This window comes from Cyprinodon tularosa, unplaced genomic scaffold, assembly GCF_016077235.1.
Source record: "Cyprinodon tularosa strain WSP-4 unplaced genomic scaffold, ASM1607723v1 ctg36, whole genome shotgun sequence".
Lineage (NCBI taxonomy): Eukaryota > Metazoa > Chordata > Actinopteri > Cyprinodontiformes > Cyprinodontidae > Cyprinodon > Cyprinodon tularosa.
The window spans coordinates 550001-562285 of record NW_024039074.1 but is presented as its reverse complement, the minus strand read 5'-3'; the positions used below and the strand labels follow the sequence as shown (position 1 = coordinate 562285).

The 12285-nt window shown below is 36.5% G+C and overlaps 1 protein-coding gene across 1 annotated transcript in view; it reads right to left on the bottom strand.

Annotated features, from left to right (window-relative positions):
- Nucleotides 1-7382: 7382 nt before the first annotated feature.
- The window catches only part of mrpl22 (mitochondrial ribosomal protein L22), an 8684-nt gene continuing 3781 nt past the window's right edge, over nucleotides 7383-12285 (bottom strand). Inside the window, exons 3-7 of the mRNA XM_038295770.1 lie at nucleotides 10457-10592; nucleotides 10293-10358; nucleotides 8122-8199; nucleotides 7934-8003; nucleotides 7383-7658 (exon numbers count right to left, since the gene is read on the bottom strand). Coding sequence (XP_038151698.1) covers nucleotides 7450-7658; nucleotides 7934-8003; nucleotides 8122-8199; nucleotides 10293-10358; nucleotides 10457-10592 — 559 coding nt within the window. The 3' untranslated portion in view covers nucleotides 7383-7449. The remainder of the gene's footprint in view (nucleotides 7659-7933; nucleotides 8004-8121; nucleotides 8200-10292; nucleotides 10359-10456; nucleotides 10593-12285) is intronic.

Genomic DNA, 12285 nt, shown 5'->3' with positions numbered 1-12285 from the left:
TTCTCCGACACCATCCCAAATTAGCAACAAAACATCTCAGGATCTAAATTGAATAAGACATTAATGACATTGTCATTGGTTTTTGGAGCTGTAATAACAGCATTTATATTCAAAACGGCATTTTTTCCGATGGTGTACATTAGCTTTTTATTGGGCTTAATTACGCTTTTAAGCAGCACGTAGAAACTGATGCAACAAAAAGTTTTTAGACTGGCAGATTGTAATGGTTAAAATCCTTTACCATTAGATTCCAACTTTTTCAATCAGCGAACTGACCCTACATCTGTTTCCTTTAATGGAGGTCAGCCAAGTAGATATTCCTCTATTGTACATAAAAGGTGCAAAGGCAGCACTTTTTGGGATGATATAACAGAGCTTTGGACTTCAGAACCTTTTCTAAGATTTATTTGAAAGTTTCAACTTTGTTGCAGAGAAACTAAGTGAAACATTTTTTAAAGGTTGAAATACATTTTATTCCGGTGCAGATGTGCATGTTCCAGTTCAAATTAAATGCCTGCCTTACTTTACATTATGTATGTTTTCTAAATATATACACATTGAAAAATTACTTTTGAATCCTTATTATTGAAGAAAAATCTATGTAATCTATTGAACTCTTCTCCATCATTTACTCCGTATAAGACTAAAGTAGATATAGTACATATTACATATACTGGTCAATGTATATGCTCTTGTTGATGTTTAAATGCAAATAAAATAGACATTAAACAGTTGGGTATATAATGTTCTGCTGATAATAGAAGAGGTGGGTGAGAGTAAGAATAAGAAGCTGCCTGCTATTTTCCGAAGTATGAGGTGTTTTGTGCGGAGGGACCGAGGTGGCCTCCAACCTGAGATTGGGGGCACTTGTCTGCTGAAATTGGGGCCAGCAGATGGCATTTCATTTGAAAATACACTCAAAGCTGCTCAGAGCTGACAAGAGCTTTGGAGGGATTCGAAGACTGGAAGACACACAAACCAGATTGGTCACATCAGGAGCAGAAACCTAAAGGCCAATTAGAATCAGTGTAGAGTGAAGCTCTGGGCCTAGAAAAACAAAGTGACACCCTAGCCTTTTAGAAATACACATTTCCAAAGAAGCCATGCTTTAAGGTCCTGAGTTTTTTTCTCCTTGCATTTGATTTGTTAGTAGCATGATATCTTGCAAAAATTTAAATGAAGCAGACAAATTTAAAGGTAATAACTTTTACTAAACAAACAAAATCCCAAAAAAGATTTGCAAGAGTTGAATGAATTTAGATTCAATGCCAGTAAAATCAGAAGTGGCAAATTGCTTTTACTGCTTAAGAAATTTGATATTATTATCAACATTCTTGAAATAACACTAAACAAAACCCATAAAATGGAAAACCATTATTGTTAAGATGGACAGATATAAACACACAAAAAAAAATAGTATTGCAAATGAAACAAGGTTAAAATGTATTCTAGAGTATTTGGGAAGCAGAAATGTGGAAGTCTGCACATCATCTGTCATGATCTAAGCACTAATGCTGGTCCAATTCCTCACAAGACATACCTGCTCAGCTCCGCCCCATTCTCATTACTCCTCATCTGATCCACCTGCACCTATCAGTATATAACCAGCCTTCAGACCAAACATCAGTGCCAGATTATTTTGAGCCATTGATGAGATCTATTTTGACTCCTGCCTGACCTGACTGCCTACCTGTTCTGTCTGATCTTGATCTGTTTGTCTGCCTGCCCGTTGCCTAACCTGGAACTGTTTCTTGACCTTGTCCTGGATTTCCCTCTGGTGCTTAATTGTTATTCTGACCATGGACTTCTTTCCCAACTATGGATTCTGGTTTTTCCTCCTGTTCCTCATGCCTACTATTGTCTTCATGGTTCTGACCCTCTACCTGACCAAGGATCATCGTAGCTCGGCTGGAGTTATTCTCTGGGACCTCCTGACCAGTGACAGCCACTTCAGTGCTTTCAGCCTACTCAAACCTAACTTTGTGGCTCTTCTTCAACTGAGGACTACAAGAAGAGGCTCATGCCCTAGTTGCTGACACCACCTGCAGTAGTTTTGTTGCCATAAACTGTGTTAAGCTTTCATACTGGTTGTCAGGTTTGAATTCTAGGTCCATCTATTCTGATCATTACATCATCTTAATGTTAAATCAGATATCAATTAACTGCTTAATTTATGAAGAGTTAAATTTTATCCATTATTTAAGGTGAACAACCTCTCAAATAAGTCTGTGGGTGGTACAGTCACTCTTTTTAAGGGAAGGGTGAGATTTAAACGTTAAACTGAGTCCCTGTGCATGTAGTTATAAAAATAAACTGCTTGGACTTTGAGCTGCAACACTTCCTGCTGGGCTAACAGTATTAGAGGAAATTACTTAAAAAAGCTTAACAAGGTAATTAGGAAGGCTGGCTCTGTTGCTGAAACTTCTCAAGAATCTCCGGAGATTCACCCTGCTATGTTTGTATTTGATGCAATTTGTTTTCTTTTTCTGAGATGCCTCCATGACAGCTGCTGCAAACCTTTGCCTGAACAAGGTGGAAAAGGGGTCCTGAAACCTTCTCCACTTGCTGACCGAGGTAGCTGAACAAGGTCATTCTGACGATCTGGCTCCCTCTGTCTGCTCCTACTGTCCCAATTTTTGGTGGCAGAAGACTGAAACTGATACAGGACATTGGCAGATGCAGTATCACTATCCAATTGAAAACTCATTGGATTAAAAAAACGGAGGGAATTGTTAAATTAGTATTATCGTTCTTAAACATGCTTTATATCTAAAATATTTCTATTCTGTCTTTTGATTGATATTGGTGGCTTTCCATCTGCTTTTAAACATAATAAAGGGATCCTGATTTTCTGATTCTAGTTTGATTCTGAACCAGGGTGACAACAAAATGTGAACAGAATATAAACAGAAGAGCAGACAATGAAAAAACTAAAATTCAACAGGGAGCAACAGAAAAACAAAAGGTATGTGCAATTAACAGTAACCTTAAAAGGTATGGAGAATGAAACCATTAGAACTCCTGGGATGTTTTTACCATGCAGTTACAACCAGGCTATAAGCTCCAATTATATACACTGAAAGAAGTCATGCAACCATTCGTGGTATCACTTAGTCATATTTAGTTACACAATTGTTGTATGTCCTACCATGCTAACATGAAAAAAAATTTGTTAAAGTAACTAAATATGATTGTGTTAATACCAGAAAAAGTTACTTTGTTTCTTGGTTCGTTTTTCCAAAATCATATTACATTAAGATAAATAAAGATGAACAGTAATAAGTGTGCTTTAAACTTAGGTATCTAAATAAATTGTTACACCAATACTGATTTTTTATTTTTTTCTATCAATTTAAAACAGACATGCTGGATAGGATATTTTCTTTCTTTTACATAATCCAAGCAACACAGTCCACACAGATCAACCCCTTCAGGTGTTCAGTAAGTTCATAAATATTCAAGTGCGTGGGTTGTTTTAGTTACTCCAGGAGATGCCACAGCGAGGGGCAATAATGTGAACCAATCCTAAAATCCTGATGATTTACTCACATATTGTTTGCCATTCCTTTTCAGTTGGCCTGCAGTGTTTTATGATTTTAACCAGTACAAATCAAATTTAGTTCACTGTACATTTCGGTAGTGTGACAATTCAAAGTGCTGTATATAAGAAGAAATAGAAGAAAACATTGCAGTGGCAAAAAAGCAACACAAATAATTTGAAAGCAAAATGAATAAAATGGTAAATGTCCTATACGTATATACCGGTAGTGCTTTTTTAAGTCAGGAGACTTCACCAAAGTGTTTTACACTACATTCAATCATTTACCCATTCACACTGATGGTGGCAAGCTACATTGTAGCCACAGCTGCCCTGGGGCTCACTGACAGAATCGAGGCTGCCGTACACTGGTGCCACCGGGCCCTCTGATCACCATCAGTAGGCAATGCAGGTGAAGTGTCTTGCCAACGGACACAAAGACACTAAAAGCCGGCTTGAATTGTCAACACTTCAATTTCAGGGCAGACTCCTACATCTGACACCACTGACGTCCCCACAAATACTTAATTCAGGATAATAATAAAAAAAAAACATTAAAAGAATTATTAAAAATTAAGGAAGGTTGGACGAAAAAAATAATAAATAATCAGGTTTGGAGAGTACAGCCAAAAAACACTCTAAACAAATATGTTTTCCATCTCAAATTCAAGCAAATTAGGTTTTCAAAGATTTTACAGATTTTTTGAAATTTTATTCCGCATTAGGTGAGAATAACAATGAAAAGCTGCTTCTCATAGTTTGGTTCTAGGAGTAGATTTCTGTAACAATTTTTTTTTTTTTTTTTTTTTGCTACTCAGGCGTATAATTACCTTGTAAAATATCAGATATTATTCTTCCCTTTTTTATTACTGTCATATCACTGGAAGAGAAACCATTATTTTTATTTATGATATTATTTCTAAGAAAATATTCAAGAAATTTAATTTCCCTGGAAAGATAAAATTCATGTCTTTGATAAAGTTATATTTTATTGACAAGATAGTGATTACATTTTACATCAGCCAAGTAAAGCAGGTGGATAGCACATCTAACACGCTAATTCCATAGGAAATAAGTCAAGCAAACAAAATTAGGAGTCTAAAAAGTTACATTTTGCTTTTATAACCATGGAGTAAGCTTTTTACAGTTTAAATGAATTTTTTGTGAAATCTAACCATGCCCATTAATTAAACATTGTGTTTATGTTTTAATAAACATTGTGTTTAATAAAGAACATCCTGGAGCTTGTTTCTCACAGAGCTTTGGTTAAAGTGACGGGCTGACGATCAGTGATCCTGACAGGTTTGGACTCAGAGGAGGAGTAGTGCTGACTGCTGTCACACTGACAGAACCACCAAACCCATCAGGGTGAAACAGTGACAGAGGAACTGGCACACACTTCAGACTCTATTTACGCCTGTCGGATCAAAGCAAGCTCCAAAAACAGAGCTGCAGTGGGATGTTTGTGTTTTTTTTTAATGACTGTAAATGTGCTGCAGTTGGAGGAGGGACACCATGAAGGCAGAACAATAATTGTGTATACTCTCCTTTCTGATGATGTATAACTGTCACAGTTTGATTTACATTTTTATTTTAAACTACAAAAACATTTCAAATTTCTCACCAGATATTTCATTATTACTACGGTCACATTTAGATTATCTGCTTCCATCTATAGGTATACTTGATCCAATTTTGTCTGTCTTATTTATGTCGTTTCAACCCTAACATGACCGAGGCAGGTTCAATTCAATTCAGTTTATTTATACAGCGCCAATTCACAACACGTCATCTCGAGGCACTTTACAATTCAACTAGATCATACAGTCATATTGATTCAAAATTTTCTATCTAAAGGAAGGAAGGAAGGAAGGAAGGAAGGAAGGAAGGAAGGAAGGAAGGAAGGAAGGAAGGAAGGAAGGAAGGAAGGAAGGAAGGAAGGAAGGAAGGAAGGAAGAAGAGGAGAGGATTGAGTAATCTGTATTTGCTGGTATTTTGATATGTGTCTATATTGTGGCCACATGCATATTACTGTGCATGCATACACATATGCATGTATGGGTTAAAATTTAACTAGTTTAAATTAAGAACTTGTAGAATAATATAAGGACATGATTGGATAAGGTATTGCTTCATCCTTTTCCCTCTTGAAAATCTTCCTATTTGTTCACAAAATCTTCTGTTGGGTGGTTTTAGTTTGTTATTAATGTTGTTTATTTTTATAACATGTAAACATATGTATATATGCATATATATGTATGGGTTTTCTAAAAGTCTTCATTGTAAGAGGATCACAGATATCAAATAAGATCAATTATTTTTCTATTTACAAATTTATCCATTGGAACTATTTGATGAGATGTCTGAGATTCTATTGACGAAGAACAATCTATCATTTAAAAAAAAAAAATCTCCTTTTCTGTTTTAGTCTGATACCTAAAGCCAAGATAAGCACTGGAAGACAGGCACAAAAAGCATTTTTTTTCCTGAAAAATTCCATGTCTTCCAGAATTATGTCTCCAGAGTTCTGTTATTTTAGTAATATGAATATAAATCACTTCAAGCGGACTGTATAGAATATTCTTATCGAGTGTTAGGCCAATGTACTCTCCACAAGAATGGAGAAGTATCTCACTCCCATGGCTAGGAGAGTATTGCCACTTTTTTTTTTAAATAAGCTAGGGTAGGATAAAACAATCCTTATACCACAGTTGGCTAATTCAGGCCTTTTAAGTAGCAAGGGAAAAAGTGAAAAAATACATTGTGGTTATCAAAAACTGTATACATAAAATATGCAACTAACTAGGTTAAAATGATTTTACAAGAATAATAGAAAAACTCCCCAATTGACAGCAAAGATGTAAAAAATAAAAGTTAAAATTGGGCAAGAGCAATGATGGTTATAAAGTCTAACAGTTGCTAGGAGGAGAAATTGTTGGAGTTCTACTATATCCACCCAGCTGCACTGAGTTGACCGGGCATCCCATGACAGAGCAGCCTTCACATTATCTAAAGCCTGATTGATCCACCTCCCGGTGTTATAGAAGCTATCGCTCCAATCGACTAAAGAATGGAAGACATCTGATGCCACCAGTCATGAATGGTATTTAATAGCACCCCCTCCATTGAAAAAGATCTCAGCCTCATCGGCAGTCTGTTCTGATGGATCCTGTAAATGTTGTTACTAGTGTCCAGTTTATATTCAGTTCACTGTCAATTTCCTGGATGTTCGTGCTGCCTTGTTCCTGTAGTTCTTGCAGTTTTGGGAGAGAAACAGACGTTAAAGATTGTATGCTTCTGTAGATTTTCTTCACACAGCTGTAGTTTCCCCAACAGTTTCAAAATATTATCTGTAGTAACCTCTGGATCCTGAACAAAATGTAAAGTTGAAATGGGAGCAGATCGTAGTCATTCCCATCTGGCAGCATGACACTCCTGGTTTTCTGCATGTGATCTCACCCAGACAAGATTTGACACCAGAAAGGGGCAAATGTATTTCAAGACATGGATCTGATTTTCAGCCCAGGAAACAATCCAATTTAAACCTCATAGTTTTCCTGACTAACCCTGGTTAATCTTTTGAATTGCCCAGAGTAACCCTGTGGTGTTGACTGCAGGCACCTTTAATGAGCAATTAAGAATTAGATCCAAGTATAATTAATCCTCCATTATATCTAATGGCTACACATTACAGACTTTTCGCAAAGATTAAAAGCTCAAATCTAGTGCAGGGATACAGGAGAGAACCCACCTAGTCTGACTGAAAAATAATTTTAAAAATAATAATCAAATAAACGGCAATGCTTTCTATAAAAACTCAACTCTGGGAAAATAAGCAAGCAAAAACTTTTCTTTTTGTTTTATTTTAAATTATTTACAAATATCAAACGACACAAAAACAATACAGTGTTCTAAAGGCTGTGGATGATGGTCCGGTTCTTCAAGCTTTGGACATACTCTTTGGCTTGATCAAAGCTAGTACTCTGCTCTGGTTTGGGTGGCACACCCTCAACCAGCTTCACAAAGTAGTGGCAATAAACTTTGTCCATGATGCCAAACATGCCTCTGCCATGGTAGCGGATCCTCTTTAGGTATTTGCCTTTGCCCGAGAATGACTCAGCTGAAGGAAAAGAAACACAATTAAAGAATACAGAATTATTCCTTTTCCCACTAAAGTATCCAAAACTAAAGAAGAAATCTAAGCAGATGTTGATTAAACTCATAGCTAATCCAGGCTTCATAAATTTATTCTAGACACAAAGGCAGCAAGTGAGTCTGACCATTAACATTTCAACCATTTGTCTATATGTGAATCAATCACAAATCAATTGGACCTCTGTTGGCTGTTGTTTACTAAATTAGTATTTTGATGCAGTACTGTTTGCAGATACTCACCTACATAGAGGTTGGATTTATACTCTACATTGTGGTTCTTGACCGCCATCTCTTGAGCTTCAAGAAGAACCTGAAACAAGCAAACAGCAGCTTTCATGCACACGTTTGACAAAACTTAAGGCAGGGGGAAACTGTAAAAACAAAACTCAATAAGTAAAATATGGATTAGTTATCATGCAGCAGCGAACCTCTTTCATGATCTTTGCTCCTTTCTTGTCATTGAATTCCAGCTGTGCAATAGCTTCGTCGATGCTCATCCCCCGGATCTATAATAGAAAAAAACTGCATCAGATGGTGGTGAATGTTTCCTTATAATTATGGGTCGCTATATCCACATTTTCAAACAATAAACACAATATACTATTAAAAGATGAAGCAAAAAACTAAAAGCTGAAAAGTGTTAAAAAAAGGAGCTCAAGGGAAAATACAGGTGCTGGTCATAAAATTAGAATATCATGAAAAAGTAGATTGATTTCAGTAATTCCATTTAAAAAGTGAAACTTGTATATTATATTCATACATTACATACAAACTCATATATTTCAGATGTTTATTTTGTTTAATTTTGATGATTACAAATGACAACAAATGAAAATCTCAAATTCATCATAACAGAAAATTAGAATATTGTGAAAAGGTTCAAAATTGATGGCCCCTGGTGCCACTCTAATCAGCTAATTAACTCAAACCACCTGCAAAAGCCTTTAAATGGTCTTTCAGTCTAGTTCTATAGGCTACACAATCATGGGGAAGACTGCTGACTTGACAGTTGTCCAAAAGACGACCATCGACACCTTGCACAAGGAGGGCAAGACACAAAAGGTCATCGCTAAAGAGGCTGGCTGTTCACAGAGCTCAGTGTCCAAGCACATTAATAGAGAGGCGAAGGGAAGGAAAAGATGTGGTCGAAAAAAGTGTACAAGCAAGAGAGATAACCGCACCCTGGAGAGGATTGTGAAACAAAACCCATTCAAAAATGTGGGGGAGATTCACAAAGAGTGGACTGCAGCTGGAGTGAGTGCTTCAAGAACCACCACACACAGACGTATGAAAGACATGGGTTTCTGCTGTCGCATTCCTTGTGTCAAGCCACTCTTGAACCACAGACAGCGTCAGAAGCGTCTTGCCTGGGCTAAAGAGAAACAGGACTGGACTGCTGGTGAGTGGTCCAAAGTCATGTTCTCTGATGAAAGTAAATTTTGCATTTCCTTTGGAAATCAAGGTCCCAGAGTCTGGAGGAAAAGAAGAGAGGCACTTCATCCACGTTGCTTGAAGTCCAGTGTAAAGTTTCCACAGTCAGTGATGGTTTGGGGTGCCATGTCATCTGCTGGTGTTGGTCCATTGTGTTTTCTGAGGTCCAGGGTCAACGCAGCCACATACCAGGAAGTTTTAGAGCACTTCATGCTTCCTGCAAATGACCAATTTTTTGGAGATGCAGATTTCATTTTCCAACAGGACTTGGCACCTGCACACAGTGCCAAAGCTACCAGTACCTGGTTGAAGGACCATGGTATCCCTGTTCTTAATTGGCCAGCAAACTCTCCTGACCTTAACCCCATAGAAAATCTATGGGGTATTGTGAAGAAGAAGATGCAATACACCAGACCCAACAATTCAGAAGAGCTAAAAGCCACTATTAGAGCAACCTGGGCTATCATAACACCTGAGCAGTGCCACAGACTGATCGACTCCATGCCACGCCGCATTGCTGCAGTAATACAGGCCAAAGGAGGCCCAACTAAATACTGAGTGCTGTACATGCTCATACTTTTCATGTTCATACTCTTCAGTTGGCCAACATTTCTATAAATCCTTTGTTTTTATTGGTCTTCAGTAATATTCTAATTTTCTGATATGATGAATTTGAGATTTTCATTTGTTGTCATTTGTAATCATCAAAATTAAACAAAATAAACATCTGAAATATATGAGTTTGTATGTAATGTATGAATATAATATACAAGTTTCACTTTTTAAATGGAATTACTGAAATCAATCTACTTTTTCATGATATTCTAATTTTATGACCAGCACCTGTAAATCTCAACTCTTTAACACCTTTGATGTGAAATTGTAAAACTGTTCATGCTTTATATATGATTTTGATAAGTCAACATATTTCTTACTCAATTTTTGTATAAATGTAAACAATCAAATTGTAATGGATACATTTTTTTTGGCAAATTTTAAGTATTTAATACAAAAGTTGTACAAATTATTCTTTTAACAAAGAAAAACGTAACTTTTTGCAATATGCCATTATAGCTCCTGTAAGTTTTCAGCAGTTTTTGTACGGATTCCAAACGAGAGTAGAAAAAAAATTTATGGGAAGGACTGAACTCGTGGCTGATAGCCTCACCATTTTGGCCAAGTACCACATCTTATCCTTGCTGTACTTTATCTGCCTCCTGCTGTGATAAACCTCCTGCAGAGAGAGAGCAAGTTAGAAAAATGTTGTTGAGATGCCAAGTTTTTTTTTTTTAACTCATCCAAGGTCTCATAAGAATTACTGAAGACACTTACTGCAGGTCTGCGGGGCTCGTCCTGCAGCTGAGGAGGATATACTTTATGGTTGTTCTTCTCCCAGTGTTTGGAATTTAATGAAATGCTTGTGTGGAGGCATGAGAGCTGCTGTGATGCACCACCCAGAGTCGGTAATCTGAAACAATGGAGATGAAAGATGAAAAGGAACAATTCAGCATGGCCAGAATTGGCTAAAAATATACAACTGACTTTTCCAAGGCTTCTGGGATCAGGAAAACTCACAAAGAGCTTCAACCCTAAGAACCTTTTCTTTTAGTATGAGGCTTAAAAACAGTAAAATAAAGCCTTAATTTATTCAGTTAAAGGATAGATCGAAATGTTAACATGTATAATTAGTTAGTTTGAGCAACCAAATATAACTGACAAGTTGCCAGTTCTGACAAGGCAACCAAAGCAGGATGGATTCCCCAGAAAATCTAAGGTTTCATACTGTATATCAAAAAATAACCTATTCAGAGTAGAATAAAGCATACAAGTTTAAACAGTCAAAGGTATGTGGACTTGGTATCAAATGTTTCTGATTGCAAATATTGTCCTAAATGCAATGCAAGCTTGAAAAGAAAATAAAGTAGGAGATATGAACATAACCTATATTAGATAAGTAAAGCTTATTTGTTTTAAGATGAAAGTTGGTATAATTTATCAAATGGATGTAAAGTTTAACATGAATAAAAGAATCTGTAAACAGCATAGAATAAATCGGTTTGGGATTGACAAGTGTTAACTATTTTAAAATTTAAAAGCAAACTACAGGTTAGGGCATAGAGCTTGGAATTCTGAGGTTGCGAGTTTGAGCCCCACTCCCACAGACCTCCACTGTGGATCTCTGAGCAACCGTTAACCCCCAATTGCTCCATGATAGCAGGTAAATTTCTCAAAAAATAAATGTAATTTTTTTGTTTTTTTATATAATTCTCCAAGATGAGATCAATAAAGTTCAATTATTATTATTATTAATATATCAAAAATGGGCTAGAATAGACAAAAATAACAGTAAAACGATTATGTTCTACAAAATCAGGTAAATTTTTAAACACCATTTTAAAAAGGTAGTTAAAGTTAATTATAAAATTATTTACATTTTCAAGTAGGCGTCACTGCGGTAAAGGTAGCCCCTCTTCGAATATAACAGCCCGCTCTCGATTTTCACATGCGCGATAGCTCAAGACATTATGGTACCGCCATTTACATGCTGCTTTCACAATAAAAGCGCGCATCCGGTCCATGTTTAATCTACTGGAAATAGATTTACAACGGCTTCGAGTTTTAGACTTTGTATTTATGCTGAAAGACATTTCAAAATAAAACGCAATTAAAAAAGCACTTTTTGACTTTTTTTTAACCTAAGTTGCCATGCCCATTGCTGGAAAACTCTCTGTTTCCAATGACTTCCAGCACATCTGGTTGACAGAGGGACACCTCTAGAACACAACCACAAACTGACAGCAACATCTGATGTGTCATTTCAAAATAAAACGCAATTAAAAAAGCACTTTTTGACTTTTTTTAACCTAAGTTGCCGTGCCCATTGCTGGAAAACTCTGTTTCCAATGACTTCCAGCACATCTGGTTGACAGAGGGACACCTCTAGAACACAACCACAAACTGACAGCAACATCTGATGTGTCATTTCAAAATAAAACACAATTAAAAAAGCACTTTTTGACTTTTTTTTAACCTAAGTTGCCGTGCCCATTGCTGGAAAACTCTCTGTTTCCAATGACTTCCAGCACATCTGGTTGACAGAGGGACACCTCTAGAACACAACCACAAACTGACAGCAACATCTGATGTGTCATTTCAAAATA